Genomic DNA, 19322 nt, shown 5'->3' with positions numbered 1-19322 from the left:
CCTTTCACATATTTGGAGACAGCAATAAGGCCTCCCCTCAGCCTTCTTTTCCCCAGACTAAACAGCCCCAGTTCCTTCAGTCACTCCTCAAAGAGCACATTCTCCAAGCCCTTCACAAACCTTGAATGCTTGGTCAAGGGGATTATAATAACAGCAACTGTCAACCAACCTAAAGCAGTGCCTAGAACTGCTTTTTTGCTTGTTTGAAGTTAGTCTGAGCTGGACAGTAAAGTGATGAGAAGAAAAAAGAGTACTTTGGAATTTAATGGAAAGCATTGGGTACACACCACCATCTGCTATTTCTCCCAGATAACCATTTATGATACTACTCCTTTCTCAAAAAGAGTCTACTCACATTTTGGTTCAGTGAATGACTCTCACCTGTAAGTAGGTCTTTATGGGAGAGTGCCAGTGCCATGCCTAAGAGTATCTAACATTTAAGAGTACATTTCATGAGAAAAGGCTGACATATCATCATTGTCATGGCTCTTTTCACTTCTGTAGCCTGCAGGATCACACCCAAGGAGCCAAAGAGTGAACAAATTACTGAGTTAACAGTTTGGTATGTATGGGAACATACTCCAGCATACACTGGCTCTACCCAGAACAAGAAGGATTAACCAAGTTCTGACTGTACTTTTTCCAGGGCAAGCTCAGTCTGAAGGCAGCATCTGCAACTGGATTGCTGCTGATGCTGCTTTCAGACTGAACTTGCCCTGCAACTGGGTTGCTGCTGATGCTGGCACAAATCTTTGTATGTTCTTGCAGCAGCCCCAGTTGCAGGAATGAAGGTGGCCAAATCCTTTGGGCCTGCTGAACCAGCTTTACTAATATGGTTGCTGGCTTGTGCTCAGACCTACTCATGCCACATTTGAAGTACTGTAGTGCTTATTGGCTCAGGCATCTATGCAATGTGGTATGTATCCAGATCCAAACTGATTAAATATATTTATCTGCATTTGATCCTGGGAGCAGACACATCATCTGAGATGCTTCTACAGAAATCAGCACACACATGGAACTAACTGGTTCAGATATTTTTCTAGTTTGTTCTTTACTCTTTTCTCATTCATTTTTGATTCTGTATCTGAAGTATTTTAGTCACCCAATTTTAGCCACCCAAAGGACTATCATATTAACTAACCTGTTCTCCTCCTGTTGTATAACATCTACTAACCATCTCCTGCAAGACTTCAGCAGGTAGCTGTGCTCAGAATGTCTTAACATTCAGAAGCAAAATGAGCAGAATCGCTACTGTTGTGTCTGCTCACCTAGATCAGCAGTCAGAACACACAGGAGATACACAAATCCTTCCCTAGCCTGAGGTGACTCAAACCTGCACAGCTACTCCTCTGCCCAGCCCCACTGTCAGTCAGCTATAGAGACTGAAGATGTTTAATCTGTAGATGCGAAGGATGATCTCTGCACTCCCTAGCATATAAAAGCGGAACCTTCCCTGTTAGTAGCTCACCAGCCAACTAATAATAGAAAGAGGAATAGTTGCAATGAATAGGATTATCCTATTGTTCAATAGTTAGGTCACAAAAAAATAATTCAGAAAAGGGATTGCAACATACGCTTGATGTGCATCTGGTGAATTGCCTTTCACTCAAACTACTGCACAACCAGACAAATCCAGCACCACTTAATGAGCTATTTTTAAAATGCAGACCCACCCTCTACTATTTGACATCTATGGCTTATCTTTCAAAAACTTGCTCTGTGAAAGGTTTGTAGCCGTGACTCATCAAGAGTCACCAGTGCCTCCCTGCAGGACAGTTAATACGCTCAAGTCCCCAACATTTATATCCATCATCTTCCTCATGGCTTCTTCCTGGATAAGGCTCCTCGGTCACTGCTAAATACTCTGGATCCCAAACCTTGAGAAGGGCCTTATCACTGGAGATCTTGTAAAAACCCAATGATGCTACAAAACTTAGCATTGTCGAGGTCTACATCCCACATGCGAGCCTAACTCAAAAGTCTAACCACACACACAGAACACTGACCCTTATCAGGACTGTTTACGTATATACAATCTATTCATGTTTATAATAACATAAAAAGCATTTCACAATGCTAAGCATACATCTAAATATACTGTTATTCTCAGGTCATATGCTTACGTCAGTGAAGTAATCTCTTAAAAATTCTTCATTCATGGCCCCTGCAGATCCCATCGCCACACCTCCTCCAGTCACCACCATGTTGCCTTCTCCAGCTACCATGCCTTCAGACCCTCCAGTTGCCATGGTTCTGGTATGGTAATCAGCATGAGAAAGATGTCTTTGCTCTTCCCTGGTAATCATGTTGTTCTGTCCTCTTATGTAAGAGGCAGAACTGCTCCCTCCTGCTGCAGCTTCCTCTGCACTCATTCCTGCTGCTGCTGCTGCTGCCGCTGCTGTTACTGCTGCTCTGCCGGCCGGTTCTTTCAAGTTCCCTGATGCAGTGGGTAGCATGACACTTGGCATTAACTGCAAGAACAACAAAATGAGGATGTGACATGAAAGCGGGGCTATCTAGCATATGGAGCTCACCAAACCAGCAGCCGGGCTGGGTGGAACCTGGGAGGGTGCTGACTTAGGACATGTTCGAATTTGTACTGATTCATGTTGCTGCAGAGTAAAGAACTTCCTGAAAGAGGGTGCAGCTTCCATGACTGTGTTCCCAAGGAAGATCATAGAAGTATTTCCACTGGTCATTGTTCTTAAAACTCAAAGGGTTGAGAATGAAAGAGGGGGGAAAAATAAACAAGAAAAAGACCTATGAAACTCCAGCATGCTCAGCCTTCCAACTTTGGGAAGCATGCACTGTCTGCTGTCCCTGCAGTGCTACTTGGCCCTTTCTTTTTTTCTTGGCTTCCCTGTCAAGTTTACAGTCTTTCATCAAGAATTTGACGTGAGAGCTGGCCCTAAAATCAAAGCTTTTTCCCTTACTTCTTAATGTCATATAAAAACAAGCCAGTGCCATTATTTTTCAGTTGTGTTGTGGACAACAAGAAAGAGGAAACACCTCTAGCATTCACTGCTCTCTCTGTTGCATTCCCTCTGCATTTTGAAGTTTTTTTCTGCCTTTTTAAAATTAATAATATTAATTTTAAAATAATAATAATAATATTTATATATTTAATAATATTTATAATAATCATATTATTTTTTTAAATAATCCTTTGTTTAAGAAGATAAACACAAGAAAGTAATTTAAGATGCAGACTGAAACTCTGAACTGGTGATGGGAAGCTAATCTTTACAACCTGATCATTCACAGCTTTACTGTACATTCCCAAACAGACAGTGAACATTCCAGGCTTGCAGATGCAAATAGCATGGATGCTTTTCCCACACTTTATCTTCTAATCAGATACTATCAGCATGTGCTTGATTTCTTTGCCTTTACTTTGGGATTTTAACACTATGGTTGGTGTTTCTAGAGCTGCTGTTGGAATTCCCTTTCCATGCATCCTTCACTGAGCCTGATGGGGTTAACTTTAATTAATATTCATGTGTGGCTAAATTCTGCTGTGCAAGTTGGAAACATCAGCCCATTATGTGGTAGAGACGAGTGCAAAACTGAGCACTTGGCTGGAAATCAAAGAAAAACGCTGCTAGGGAAAACCTGCCTTCTCCTCAGGAGCTGCTCCTTCACTGTTCCATTTACGCAACATCTCTTCGCTACAATCTGGTATTGCAGCAAATCCCTTCTTTGCTCCTGAGCCGCACGGACACAACAGCAGTAATAGCGGAATAACTGCAAGGAAACACAAGTTTGTCATTAGCGATGGACTGATTAGGGCCAAAGCATGTTAACAGCCAATACTGAAGTCTGGCCAGAAATGTGTCTTTAATGAGTTAAAGAACATCATACAAACAACTAAGGAGTGCAGCCAATTCCCAGAAATTCAAGGTATTTCTTGGAAACATAAGCAGGGATTATTTTCTAAACAGTAAAGTGACTCCTGCAGATGATTGTGCATGTATTTATCCTTACTGCTACTGAAGATCTCATATAGCAAAACCAGCCCCAAAAGTGTACAACCTCAGCATTTCCAACTCCTGTCCCGTTACTACCTACCTCCATACGGAACACTCCCATGAATGGTCACATTTACATCATTACCTGGAGAGCTCAAAATGACTCAATTTCAGAAGGAAAACATACTTTTGTGGAATTAACTTTGTTTTCTCATAGCTAGAGTGCTACTACTACAAAAAATGAATTATTATCCTTTCAAATTATTGCCCTTTCATCTTTGTCTAGTGGTTGGCGACCCTGCACATAGCAGGTGGGTTGAAACTAGATGATCATTGTGGTCCATTTCAACTCAGGCCATTCTAGGATTCTATGATTCTATGATTCAAAAGCAGTACTAGTATATATGACCATACCCTGACTGCAACTATTTCTCTTATTTTTCAGCCTCTGCTTTGTCTTACCAATGTGACGTCTTACATTATGTACTGCTCAGATTAAGGAACCAGATCTGGGTCTGTAATTAAGGAGAACATTGAGAGAGTGCTGTGATTTGAGTGAGAAGAGCTAGGGTTCATACAGGGAAGTGTGGGAAATGCTAAAAGGATTCCTTAGTGTTTCCCCACCTATTATTTATAGCATTATAAACTAGTATTATGAACTGTACATATTAACTTCAAAACGCACAGCTTCTGAATGTATAACGGTGATATTGCAAAAACTAACTGGAGATCTGTCATGACTGCGCACAGCCTAGGAGTTTACATAAAGTACACCAAGATGATAAAACCTGGGAGTACAAGAATTTACTCCCTGGTGCTTTGTGGACCGTATTTGTGGTGCTTCTGACATAACATGAAATGATTACTTACGCAGCAGAAGCAAAACGCCAAGATGATCAGTGCAATCGCTCCTGGTCCCAGACCCACTGACCCAGTGCCAGTAATTCTATCTTTGCATGCGCCGTCAGCAGTACACGTACAAACAAACAGTTGCAGGGACTGTGGCTGAGCACAGCTGAACCCTTGGAAATCCTGTATTAGCAGGGAGACTTTGGCACTGCCTTCCTTCAGGTTCTGGGGAACCAATCGTACACTGGTGGCTAAGGCAGAAGGGTGGTGTTAACGAAGAAGAAAAAAAAATAAAATACAGAATGAGTGGACAGAAAGTTAACACCTGTAAACCTTCTCAAACTTCCAACAAGCTCCCTCCATTTAGGACCAGTCAATGCAACCCAACTTAAATTTATATCCGTGGCAGCATATGTGCTTTTTTATTTAATCAGGTAATCTATGCTGGTAACAAACGCCACAGTCTCTTGAAGACTCAGATAATCACAGAAGAGCTTTGCATCAGCAGAGACCATCACAAAAGACAGCCTGATTGCTTACAGAGCACTAACCTTCATTTCATCCAGTCAGCTAAAGGCTGAATTCACAAAAATCAATTTCTGTCATTAGGAAATTAACTTGTTGTAAGCTACTGGCAGACATACTACCATGCCATGTCTAGGACAGGACTGGGCAAAAGGTGCCCAAGAGATCCCAGATCTGCAGTGTTGTGTTGTAGGATTATGAATAACAAGAATTGTTTTGAGAAGAAAAAGTATTTTCTGGTGTCTTCAGTCTACCTGAAGCACTTCCTTCAAGTGTTTCCCACGTTTATAAGAATAGGAATGTAAGAAGAAAATGCTAATCTAGTTTTGAAATATTCATTAAAATAATTTTTAATTTATGATCTACATATAGCTGGCTCAAACTAGATTAAAATGGTCCAGTTGAGAGAAGGCAACAGGCCCCAGAACATGATTATTTTATAGCTGATAGAGGGAAGGCACAAGCAATGTATCCTCACATGTGATTTCATATATGAATTATTTTTTGTCTGAATCAGTTAAGCTGAATTATTGGAATTATCGAAGTACAACACTCCTGTAGAACTACAGAGAACTGAAAGTAATTCAAAATATTTTTTCTTACCATTTTTGGATGCAACTATCCACTTTCTTGCTGTTCCTTCTGGCTCATCAATGACAGAAAAGCTGTAGGGAGCACTGTTGGGGTAACTATCTATATCCTTAGCTGTAACATCAACAAAATTTGCATCTGAACACACAGTCTGTATAGGGTTCTCAATAACTGGGCAGTTATCATTCTCATCTTGAACTTGAATAACAACGGTGCCAGTGGCTGTTTTTGTAGGAAGATCTAAGATTACAAAATATGAAAAATTAAATCAACATTTGACAAGTACAAAAATTTTGTCTTAAAATAAAAAAAAAAAACATTTTCCCAAACATAAACACTTCTGAAATGAGTTTACGGGAGCAATGTTTCATTCCCAATGTCAATTATTGTGTTGACAAAGTTCTTCTGAAGGCAAGTTGTTTCACTACCTTAATGTAAAAATGTATTTCTTGTGCATAGTTACACAAATAAGCAGGTTACAAAGATTTCTAACTAGATATACAAGAGATTCAGAGATTCTTTCCAACTTAGCTTTCTAGAAAATTTAGGATTTTGAAATCTGCTTATTATCATGGTAAGATACTGACAATTTCCACCTATGTTTTCACAAAACTTGTTTTAAAAGTTCATCTCCATGCAGTCAAAGAGAAACAGGCATCCTGGGAACCCAGTTCAAGGTTTGTCCCATTTCATAGTTGCCTTTGTCCCTCCACTAAACACAGAGCCTATTGGAAACTGTACTGGGCACCTAGATTTTAGGCAGTTTAAGGTAGGGAGGTTAAGCCAACTGTAGCTATAGAAATACAAACTAAGCCCTTAAAAATAAAACAAATCAAAAACCAGGAAATTAACAAAAGACACCAGATCCAGTAATGCAGAAACAGAACTTTCTAAACTTACCAGTAGTTACACCCAACATGGTAAAAGTGTAGGTACCATTTACTACATAATGTGATTCGTAATCGAGGTTTTTAGCAAGTTGGATTTCACCTGTATTTGAATTTATCGTGATCCAGTTTGCTGGGTCTCTTCCTTTGATATATCTGATGAAAATCACATGAAAAAGTAAAAATGTTACATATTTATAAGATCAAAACAACCACCAGAAGAAAAAACAGTTTCATATTATGCCTACTCTTTTTTTGTGCAGGCCGAACTCTGATGCTGCTGCCACTGTAATTGCTTTCAACTATTAACCTTAGATTATAAACCCACTCTGGATGTTGAAACCTACTTTTCCCTCTCAAGGCAGCCAGGACATAGGTGTGGCAGTGTTATCAAGTGAAACAAGAATGCTTGCTCCACTCGAGAGGCAGCGTGCTGCTGGCCACAATGCTTCCCTTCCCCTGACCCTCCTCCCAGCCATGGGTGAGCAGCAGGCCCCAGGAAAGGCTGTACAACAGGCATGAAGGAAAGGGACCCAGGGTTAGGTTTGTACCTCTGTCAGTTCACACTTCTAAATGCCACCACAGTAGTAGTTCAACAATGTTTTAGCTGATGAGCTACAATTCAAAAGCTAAAAACAGCCACATGAATGCATACACAGGCTTATCTACCCGAACATTCTTTTTGTTCAATTTCTGTGTGTTTCTGTATACTTCTTCCTGAAGATTCTGCATGTAAGTATGGACAACTTCAGCACAAGCACTCATCATTTACCAGAAAATAAATGGTATTTTCAAGTCAGTCATTTTCTGCCTAATAGAATATTGATAGTAAAGGTGTTCTTTTAGTTGTGAATTATGCGTAGGAGAGAACAGATTGCCTTTGAAATTATTTCAGGTCAATACACATATTTTTACAGTAAGCTGTAGTTTCTGACATGTTCAGTTATGAGGAATATAAAAAGATTCTTACTTAACGCGCACTGCTGCTTTTCCAGTGTCTTCATCAACAGCTTGATACTGTCCAATGACCTGCCCCACTCGCACACTCTCACTTGCTTCAATAATTTTTGTGCCACTTGGGAATACAAGGCCTTCCCGCACATCAATCACATTAATTTTGATCGGAATTGTTTGTGCTTTATAACTGCTTTTAATGGACTTGTGAAATTCTGCTTTGTTTGTAACAACGATGCCCAGGTTTAGGCTTTTCATTTCTTCATAATTTAGCTCCTAGAGCAATCAAAAACAAACAAAAAATCCCTCAGAATTTGATGGTATTCAATACTGAGACAACATCCAGATGTTTAATATTTAAATAATGCTGATGGAGGATGATACAGTGGAAAGAACCATAGTTCAGCATGTTATTCTCAATTCAAAACATCTCTTGAAGAGTATGTTAAGAAGATTACTCCTTGTTTTTCCATGGATGACACCACTGGTATTACTTTATATCATCAAGTTAATTTAAGATATGTGCAATGAGTCCTACACAAATATTTTGCATTTGCCTTCAGTGAATCCCTACTCTGAATTATTCTACTCTTCCATTTTTTTAAAATGATTTGGTTACTTAGTAATGTCCTTTTTTTTTTTTAAACTATTATTATTTTATTTCTAATAATGTCCAAGTTCCAGATAAGGAAACCAGAGCAGAAGAAAAATAAAACTTAGCATACTATGCATCTTCAGCTCCTGTCACTAAAGAAGAGTGAAAGCTCCACGGAAATCCACAATATAAATAGTCTGTAGCCATGGCTCTTGGAGTAGGTGTTGCATGCAGTTATCTGTGGCCACGGAAAATAAATAAACTGAGACAAGCAAGGAGAGCAAAAATGTGGGAAAGGTTACAGCATATGCACTACTAGCACTGCTGCCCAACAACAAGGAAGATCTGGGGATTTCTGTTCCACTGGATACATACTCCCACCACACAGAATGTGGTGGACAAAATCATTATTTTGTACAGAATTACTGAATACACCACTAAAAAATATAAGAGAAGCATCCACCAAGTACATTTATCGTTTATTTACTAACTATAAATAATTTGTACATCAATCTCTATTAAGGGAATCAATTACTCTAGAGACTCCAAAGAATATACTAACCTTCACAAGAGTCAAAATTCCTTCATTTGTTCTGGTATCTGTTACTATACGAAAATAGCCGCCTTCATTACCAGAGACAAAAGAAAAGTTTGCTAACCAGTTATCAGAAAACTCTTCATCTTTATCAAATACTTTTATTCTCATAATTTCCACATTTGCTCTGTTTTCTTCAACGCTTCCTTCAAACTGCAAGGATAAAAAAATTTAAATGTAAAAACACGTCCCAGTCTACTGCATTTCATCAGTCCAAGAAAGTCTGCATAAGATTTTCTTCAGCAATGGGATACCAGCAGGTGTACAAACACACCAAATATCATGGTGAATGTACTTACTGCAGAGCTTTCAAGCACAGGAAGGTTGTCGTTGACATCCAAAATCTTGATTTCTAAAGAGCATGTTGCACTATTCCCATCTGCTGCACCACCACGGTCCTTTCCTTCCACCACCAAAGAATAGCTACTTTGTGTCTGTCATAATTAAAAAAAAAGAAAGAAAGAAGTGCTTCAACTAGTCTAAATTTTTGTTGTCTTACTGTATTATCTGTGTCTTATTTTGACAAAACCTCTCAAGTAATGGCCAATCAAAACTCATTTTCTCTCTACTACTAAATCTTACACATAGCTCTTTCTAATGGAGTAAAGCTGAGCCTTAGAAAAGGGTTTGGGAGTTTTGCATTTTCCTCCCAAAGAGTTAGACTGTGCTCAGATGGAAAATGGAAAAATTTCAGTAGCCACAACGAACAGGGCACAGCAATGCCTGCACATTAAGACAGATCTAGATACAGAGATAGCATCCACAGCCTCTGTGAGCTAATATAAAGATCACCATCTGCTGGTCAGTGAAAATACGTGCAAGCATAAGGAAAGTTGCTGACAGTACCTGGCTTTCAACACTTTCACAGCAGCACCATTTCTTATCCTTTGAGTCCTGACTTGTACAGCAATCTACAAAAGTCTAAATTCAACCAGCAGCTTTACAGGTGGTGACCTGGGTGCTCTATCCACAGGTTCACCAGCAAAGAAATGACACCCCCGTGTCATGTAACTGCTGCCCAGCTGCACAGAAGGGATAGAAAACAACAGCCACCAACTGGCATTGTGAGAGGAGGAGACAGGGTGAAAGCAAGCTTTACCTCATCCCTTCCCAAAGCCACTGGAAAACATACATCAGACAGACAAGGAATGGTCCAACTGGGATGAAGGAAGAAGTGACAACAGGTACCAGAAGAATATTATCAACAGATACTTTTTTTTTTTTTTTACCTCTCTGTCAAGGTTTATTGCTGCTACTCGAACCTCGCCAGTATCTTTATTCATATTGAATGCAGAACTAGGGCTTTGGGAAATGATCTTGAATGCAATTTTGGAATTCAGGTTATTTGGTTCATCTGCATCCGTTGCATTTAACCTCATTACAATTGTACCTGAAAAAAAAAAAAACCAACAAAATACAATACTTGGTTATGCTGCCATGCACTGGCAAGTATTTTTAATGTAATGTTACAGGTAAGAGTGTGCTGCCAGATGTAATGCACAATTTTCTGATGCCCCTACCTCTGACATATCTAATAGAGCTGAAGAAGTGTTCTTGAAATCAAATTTAATGTTAAAACCTCAAAACAAAACTACATACCAACACAGATCTGAAGGTTGTAGAATTCAACTCATCACAACTATCCAATGAGTTGAACTCTCGCAAGAATTCTAGAAAACTTTAGATATTGTATAAAGAAGATGGAAACTTTATTTAGATAGTAAATTTCCCTCACACATCATTCTAAAGGAAGGAAGCAGAACAACTTTTGTACGTGAACATCAATACAACAACTGCTCTTTACAGACTGATGCCCTTCAACAGCTTAATTCAAAATCAATGGTGGCTCCCATGCTGCAAGCCCCTTATATGCATGACACAGGATATTGTACTTGGAAAGGGCCAACCTCAGTGTCCAGCACTGTTACTTGGGTTTGAGCATCAGCTGGAATTCAAGAAGAGAGACAGTTACCATATGGCTGCTCCTGACTTGAAAGGCAGCTCGGGGAATTCAATACCTCACATAAATTGATGGTCAGTAATTTCTATCTTCAGATTGCTATGGCACTGAAAGGGCAGGATATCAGGTACTTATCAGGATGTTTTACTCTGGGAAATAGTCTGTTGCTCCTAGATCTGTTCTTATGTTTACTGTCGTTAATAGAAGAACTGCCAATAGCTTGTTCTGAGGTTTGGGTGATGGTCGTATACTCTTAACATCAAAGTGCTTCTCTAGACTATTAAATAAAGGAGAACTTTAAAACACAGCAGAGCTAAATGCCTCCAAAATAGGCTGGGATTGCTAGGCCAGAAGATGGATGGATTTCCCTATGCAGTGTCTACTTAAGGACTCCCTGGCTTAGTGGCAGCTCTGACCCAAAAACAAAGTTGGCATAAGAAGAAGTCTTGTTCTCTGTTGCCTTTATGTGCATACTTTCCCTTCATCACACTGCACAACTCAGCCCTGAATAAAAACGTGCAATCAAACTTGGATAACCTGTCCTATACAAGCAAGATAATGCATTATTGTTACTACAGATATGCTGCTGCAATGACTATATTCACTTCTGTCCTTGAATACAGGATAGGTAAATTAAAAAAAATATATAAAATGTTACCTGTTTCACTTAATTCTTCAATTGAACCAACAAAAACTTCATGTGAAAACACTGGAGGATTGTCATTTATATCTAGAACTCTAACTGGGAGGTCTATTGGCTCTTCCAGTTTTGCTCCGGTCTTATCTAGAGCATGACCTCGCAACTGAAATGATTCAGACAGAAACAATAAGAAAATGAGCGACTGTAATACATATACGTGAGTACATACACAAAATATAAAATATGTAGCAACATAACACTATTAGCAGTTATATATATGTATATATACATACACATACACATATATAAATGTCCAGAAACAATAAAACCTATTGAAATAATATTTTTATTAAAAAGGAAATAAGAGCATTTATAAGGGTAAAGTTACTATTCAACTTACAAATAGCACTGGAGTCTTTTCTCTGTCAACCTTTCCTGTGATGTTCAAGTCTCCGGTCTTTCCATTGATAACAAACAGTCCATAAGGGGGTTCTGTAACTCCTTGACCAGATATAGTGTAAGTTACCACTACCCCTGTGTCTTCAAAATCAGAATGTATCTAGGAGGAGCATGATAGAGTAAATAGTAATTGGTAAATAAAACTACATTTAAAAACACATAACCCTTTTAGCTATTTCATAATGAACAACCAAATATTAGTATCAAATACAGTTTTCCTACATTGTTTACAGTGTGTAGATGTTGACATTAAAGCAGAAGAAAAAGTTACATGCTCTCTTTGAAGATCTAGTCCAAGGGAGATTAGTAATGTGATGGACAGTGCAACAGCTGGGAACCACAGAACAGAGAGGTCTGTGGGAGAAGACTTGGCAAAGAAAGTTGGATAGCATACAAGTGCAAGGAAGAGTCTGACTGCTCCATGTACACCTTTCTGTCCAATCACCACCAGCAGTTTTGGGAGCTGCTAGCCAGCTTGAACCAGAGCTAAGTAACTGGTTGGGTGGTAGAGTGAAAAAAATTCAAAAACACATTCAAAAACACATTTCCAAAAGAATTATGAAAACTGTTGACTGGGAAAAGATGGAAGACTCAGCCAAATCAGGCTTCAAAAGTAACTCATCTTAAGAAGAAAACTGAAGGAAATGTGCCAATCTTCTACCAGTATTCAATAGTTCATTAAAATTAAAGAAACATTCTGTGTTTATCTCTTTTCAGGGCTTACTCTAGCAATTGGATTCCTATAGGAATTGTCTTCCTCTTCCCGTATGAAAGCAGGAGGGACCGTCCATTCTCGCTTTTGTCTGACAAGGCTGTTGGGATGAGTTAATGTGCCATTTCTGGCACTTCGATTGTAAATCTGTGAAAAAAAACAAGGCTGAATGTCAGCATAACTTCTAGTCACTAAAGATAAAGTGCTTTATTGCTGCGCTAGTCCAGGTTTCTGAATAGCATAGGCCATAACCTGGGCATTCTGTTTGCACAAAACCATGTGCAAAACCTTACCATTTGTTTTCTTCCAAGGAGGCTACACACTCTTTTAATAGTTAGTAATTCTGAAATCATAGAGCAGCACTAGCCTTCTGAAGCACAATTTAAAACTACACATTCCTGAAGTTGTTTGAAATGAAAAACTACAGTAATTTTTTAATCAAGACAGACATATAAAACCCAAGGTTTAAATACACAGGCACATTCACATGACCAGGGTATGGTGAAAATACCTGTTCTGACAGATCTAAGTACTTGTCACCAGATGTGGAATGAAGTTTGCCATTGATACTGCTATAGACAACTACTTCTGCCTCATTATGCTGGTTAATGCTTCATCAATACTGACTAATACTCACCTTCTTCTGTAATACAGGATACATGCAATAAGCAACCCATTCACTGTCTCAGCTATCCTTGCCCAGGTACCACACATTCCTGCTGACTCCTGTCCTTCCTCCTCCTGTCCTGCTGGTCTCCAGATCCACAACAAACACTATACCATAGCCGTTGACTTCATTTATGGAGAGTTAAAAAAGATACTTACAAATGTAACATTTTTGCTAAAGTTTCTTGAAGTTGAATGTCACTCTTTTGATGGATGTGGAATTAATCCTTTTCTTACATTTGTGCTTTCATTTTGCTACCCGCTATACAGATTTCATTGTTCAGAAAATAGCAGAACTTGAGATACTTATCAAGTTAAATAAAGCATGTCTTTGATGCTTCTTTTTTTTCAGAAGGCCCTTCTTCAAGTACTGATGAAGAAAAGCATTATCTCTTACCTTCCAATGGAGTCCATTTCCACAAGTGAGACAGATCTGTAATGAAAGTTATGTTAACTATTATTATTAATTCAGTGTCACTTTAGCAGCACATGTCTTTATCCACTAAGAGCCCAGGATAGCTATTCATGCCCTCAGACACTGCAGTTAGGTGCCTCTTGTTAACTGTAAGCAAGTAGAGTCTCAGTCAAATTATCAGAGATCCTGTGTTTGCATTCCTTGATGCTCCAAAGGTGATTTTTATTGATCCTAAGGCCTAAGGAAAAGTAGGCTTAGAGAAGTGATCGCCTACTGAAGTCAGAAAACCGTAGAATCATAGGGCTTGGAAGGGACCTCTAAAGATCATGTAGTCACCTGCCATAGCAGGTTCCCTACAGTAAATTGCACAGATAGGCATCCAAGTAGGTTCTAAATACCTCCAGAGAAGACGACTCCACCACTTCTCTGGGCATCCTGTGCCAGAGCTCTGTCATCCTTGCAGTAAAGTTCTTTCTCACGTTCAGGTGGCACTTTCTGCAATTCAGTTTGTGCCCCTTGCCCCTTGTTCTATCACTGAAAGGAGCACGACTGCATTCACTTGATCCTGCCCATTTGATATTTACAAGTATTGGCAAGATCCCCCCTCAGCCTTCTCTTCTTCAGGCTTAACAGTCTCAGGTCTCTCAGCCTTTTCTCATAAGAGAGATGCTCCATGCCTCTCATCATCTTTGTGTCCCTCCATTGGACTCTCTAGAAATTCCTTGTCCTGTTTGAACTGAGGGGCTCAGAACAGGACACAGTACTCCAAATATGGCCTCACCAGAGCAGAATAGAGGAGGAGCATCAGCTCCCTCAACCTGCTGGACACCTGATTATTCCTCCCCAGGTGCAGGACTCTACACTTGCTTTTGTTGAACGTTATAAGGTTTCTCTCCACTTACCTCTCCAGCCTGTCCAAGTCTCCCTGACCAGCAGCCCAGCCTTCTGCTATGTCAGCCACTCCACCCAGCTTTGTATCATCAGCAAGCTTGCTGAGGGTGGATTCTATCCCTTCATCCAAGCCACTGAGAATATGTTAAATACTTTAAATTTTCTCTTAGACTGGTTTTTAAACTGCTAGCTGGGCTCTCACTATTCATCCCTTCTGTCTTACACTGATTGCTACATCACAGCATGATAGAATATTTTAAAATTCTCTCTTTCTCACACAATGCAACACAGCAGTGGACAAAGTTGGGAAAAGCAGCAGACTGTGGTTTCAACTTGTACAACAAAACTTTTTCAAACAGCAATTTTCCCAGACTGTATATCCTGAAGACAAAATTCAGCAAGCAGGAGGTTCCCTAACACATTGTGAGGGCTGCAAGATCTTAGATCAAGTTTTTCTTATTAATATTCTTAATCTTATTTAATATTCATATGAATTTTTTAAATTTTTCTGATTAATGAGATTATACCAGTAAGATAATGCATAACAGGGAAACACTGGTTTTCCAGTCAAGGTTTTCCAACAAGCACTATAATTCTTTAGGAAGCAGCTGTCAGTGTTATCTTGAACATCCCTATTTGCTTTCACAAACTGAAGGGACAAAGAATGAACAGAGACAAGAGCATCAGGAGAGAAGTTTCCTTGTATCAGAAGCCTGAGAACCACAGTGTAAACTAAAGCCTGAAGTTTGCAAATATCTCAGTGGACTGAGATAAAAGAAGAGCACATCAAGGAAGAAGAGAAAATCCCGTCAGTCATTAGAAAGTCTTACAAAAGAGCCTCAAGCACTCTGTTTCTTGCTAAAAAAGATGATTTTGTTGTTTTACTTTTTAATCTATAATAGTCAGTGGTCCATGGGGAATTTTAAAGTGATCTAATATAGGAATCTAACGGAGGTATTTTATTTATGAGATGCAAAAATACTTATGAAAGATAGACATATCTTGCATTTAACTGAAAATTTGTAAAAGACACTAAAATATCAAAATTAAGAAAAATATTTTTATTATTTTTCAGGAAAAATTAAAGTCACACTCTACATGTGCTGAATTTTGAAATTCCCTTTTTCAATATACTACAGCTGCCTTCTATTAAGTGGCTCAATAGGAAAACCCCCATCTGTCACTTGGTGTGAATCACTGCCCCTGCACAAAAACTCAGACATCTAGTGATGAAATCTACTGATGACAAGGAGCTGGGAAGGCATTGGCAAAAGACAACTGGATTGTTACAGAAAATTAGTCAGAAAACCTAAAGCCTGAAGTAATAAAAATGGAATGAAATACTGCAGGAAAGCAGCTGGAATAGGTGAGGTGGCAGGGGAAAAGGAGGGAGTGACTGACATGTATAGAGAGTGCAAGGCTGCTCTTGCGCAAATGTGCGCTTATGTCTTGTGAAGGAAGTAACTGAAGAGACAGATTTTGAACACAGCTTCATTTTATTCTGTGAAGATATAGAATGAGTAACAAGAAGGTTTGTACACCTATTTGCTTTGCTATGAAACTAGAAATTCAACCATATAAATGTGGTCTTGTCACATGTTGTGCTGGTCAGTTTGCTGCTGAAGACCATTGGCAAGTGGACATCCTGCACAGAAGTGGGCTGAAGGGACAACGGAGGTTATCCCTGAGTCCTTCTCCCTGCCCTCGGGTAGGATGAATAACATCCACCTGCTGCCTGACATCTGTTTAACCTGTTTCTAAAAACTAGTGATGGAGATCGCAGCATTGCTGCTGAGTACACAACAGTACCCAAGTAAAGGTTTGTGGGCTTAGATTAGAATTAGCCTGAAACCATGGAATAAACATCCACAGAGGTGATGGAAACATCTCTCAGGACAGTTTCAATCTCAAAGAATCAGACTGTCACACTCTGGAGATTTGCTTCAAAAGCACAATTTGATCCAATCAAATAGGTGCAGTCTACATCCACTGCATGTGTTTCCTATAACCAACACCAAAACAGCCATACTGAGATGTCTTAATCTCAAACTGAATCTCTTTGTCACGTACATAACATAACTAGGAAACAGCACAACTCCCTCTTCATGACAATTACCTTTCGTATATAAGAGAACTTATCATCCATCTTACTCACAATCGCAGTTCTTTAGTATCACTATGAGAATGATAAACTAGGAATACTTGAATTTATATTACGTTTTTTTTTGCTTTTCTCTAGTCTCTCCTGTAATAATTCCATTTCTTCTGATGTATGGCATCTGAGATAACACACCTCTTTAGCCAAACAGATAAAATCACAGATCTCAGGCGTGAGATACTTTCATACTTTCATCTCTTTTTGTTTTTCTTTTTAAGAAGCATGTTTTCACAGACAGAAAGTAGGCTTCTTGAAATCACCTCACTTTTGCTTTTCCTAAAACTAATCAGTTCTAGAATAACTAAAACTAGTCAGTTTTATTTGGTTGTTTCACAGGATCATAGAATCGTTTGAATTTGAAGGGACTCCCCTACAATGAACAGGGACACCTACAGCTACATCAGGCTGCTCAGAGCCTGGTCTAGCCTGTCCTTGAATGTCTACAGGGATGAGGCACCACCACATCCACTACTGGGCAACCTCTTCCACCCTTATCATAAATTTATTTTCTTTATATCCAGTCTAAATCTCCTGTCATTTGTTTTAAACCATTATCCCATTTCCCCTAATGCTAATACAACAGACCTCACTATAGAGTATATTTTTTTCTTTCTTATACAGCCTCTTTAGATACTAAAAAGTTGCTTTCAAGCCTCCCCAGAGCTTTCTCTCCTCCAGGCTGAACAGCCCCAGTTCTCTCAGCCTGTCCTCATAGGGAAGTGCTCCATCCCCTGCATCATTTTTGTGGCCCTCCTATGGATGTGCTCCAGCAGGTCCATGTCTCCTCTTGTACTGAGCACTCCACATCCGGATGCCTCACCAGTGCAGAGTAGAAGGGCAGGATCACCTCCCTCAGCCTGCTGGCTACACTTCTTTTGATGCAGTTAGTTTTGTGGTATTCCTATGAATTCTGAAAAGAAATTGCTACTGAAGGTAACATTACAATAGTGATTCCAAGTATTCTGTACTAGCCTAATGTCTAAAATATCAAATATTAAGGACATACAACCTAAGAAAACATCCATGGGAAAAAAAATCTCAAATCCATTCTTACTCAAATACAGAACACTTTCTAACATGTCCTCTCTTGAAGACAATAGTGCAATGACCCTTGTTGGCTGTGCCTATGTGACATGGCCATGGCTCCAGGTGTGTGCCCTGGACATGACCCATGTTGGTCCCAACCCTACAAGCACCATCGCTGGGCATACCCTGATGTTCCTAGAGAAAAGTCAGAGGTAGAGATGGGAAAACTGCTGGGACCTTCATACAATCCTCAGGACTGATGCTACGGATATAGACCACAGGCAGAGAGAGAGCAGTTAATCCAGGAAAAACAGGAAAGGAAGAACCTATAGTTCTCAAGGCTTCTAATGTGGGAGGTACATTGTGATCATTATCTTTTAAAATTTTGCTTTTTAGTCAGTTCTCTGAGTTTTGCAATTACCTATGTCTTTTTTGCATGCCTTTTGACATCAGTTGACTCCAGTTGGATGCTCACACAAGCAGCTACTTTCACCCACAACAATGGGTTTGTCTTGATTAAAAACCACCACACACAAAAGCACACACACAAAAAGGGAGCACCCCACAGTTCTTCTCTCTCCTGTCACCAACCAAGCAGGGCAGTTTTAGTCCCTGGAATATTATATCCCGCATTAAAGCTGCAAGGCAACAGATCTCCACTCAACCTGATTTCTTGGACCTCGAGCGTGAGAAATCCTGCCCAGCTCCCTGCAGCCCTCCTGAGATCCGCTCAGCTCTCTGCTCCTGGCCAGGCCTGGCCTCCACCCTGCCTGGGCAGTGGCTGCCCAACTTCACAGGAGTTTCACCAAGCAGGGAGAGTGAGCTGCTCAGTAATGCCTCTGATTTCAAGGAAAGCTTCTTGGGGAGTTGCTAGAAATGGCCAGAAAACACCAGCCCGAACCAAACCCAAGCTTTCTTTGGTCTCAGTAAATTCAGAACTTGCTTCTAACATGGAAAGCCATTGCATAGGACAAAAGGTCTAAAAGTTGAGGGCAAGGAAGGGGAAAACTTATTTATCTTGTATTTGTAAGAGTTTCGTATATTTTCTCTAAGATTTCCAGTCAATGTTACATACAATCCATTTTTCCTCCTGGCACGGCACCTTCCAACAGGTAACACAGTTTACAGACAGTATACTGAACAAGAAGGTGACAGCAGTACCAATTCCCCTAATCTTCCCGGAGCCCGACAAAACCCACTCATCTCCAGGCACAGAATTTTCATCGCCTTTCCCGACTTTTCCCAACTTTCGGATCTTCCTTTCACCTCCCTCCCAGGAAGCGAACCCGAAGAGCAGCCAAGCCTCGACGGGAAACACCTTCCCCACGCCCCGCGCCCGCACACGGCCCCCGCGGCACCGCGTAGCGCCCACGCTTCCCTCCCCGCTCCCACCGTCCGGCCCAGCCCCTGGCAGGGACTCACCAGCAG

At 40.0% G+C, this 19322-nt stretch overlaps 1 protein-coding gene across 1 annotated transcript in view; it reads right to left on the bottom strand.

The window, feature by feature from the left end:
• Positions 1–13843, bottom strand: part of DSG2 (desmoglein 2) — a gene marked incomplete at its 5' end in the record, with an annotated part of 48234 nt that extends 34391 nt beyond the window's left edge. The window contains 14 exon segments of the mRNA XM_031552955.1: positions 2127–2474; positions 3620–3747; positions 4842–4865; positions 4868–5071; positions 5949–6176; positions 6837–6979; positions 7794–8053; positions 8935–9120; positions 9267–9401; positions 10197–10357; positions 11586–11730; positions 11968–12126; positions 12751–12885; positions 13802–13843. Coding sequence (XP_031408815.1) covers positions 2127–2474; positions 3620–3747; positions 4842–4865; positions 4868–5071; positions 5949–6176; positions 6837–6979; positions 7794–8053; positions 8935–9120; positions 9267–9401; positions 10197–10357; positions 11586–11730; positions 11968–12126; positions 12751–12885; positions 13802–13843 — 2298 coding nt within the window.
• Positions 13844–19322: the final 5479 nt, after the last annotated feature.

This window comes from Meleagris gallopavo, chromosome 3 (assembly GCF_000146605.3).
Source record: "Meleagris gallopavo isolate NT-WF06-2002-E0010 breed Aviagen turkey brand Nicholas breeding stock chromosome 3, Turkey_5.1, whole genome shotgun sequence".
Classification (NCBI taxonomy): domain Eukaryota; kingdom Metazoa; phylum Chordata; class Aves; order Galliformes; family Phasianidae; genus Meleagris; species Meleagris gallopavo.
The sequence above is the reverse complement of the archived record's forward strand: the minus strand, read 5'-3'. Positions and strand labels throughout refer to the sequence as shown.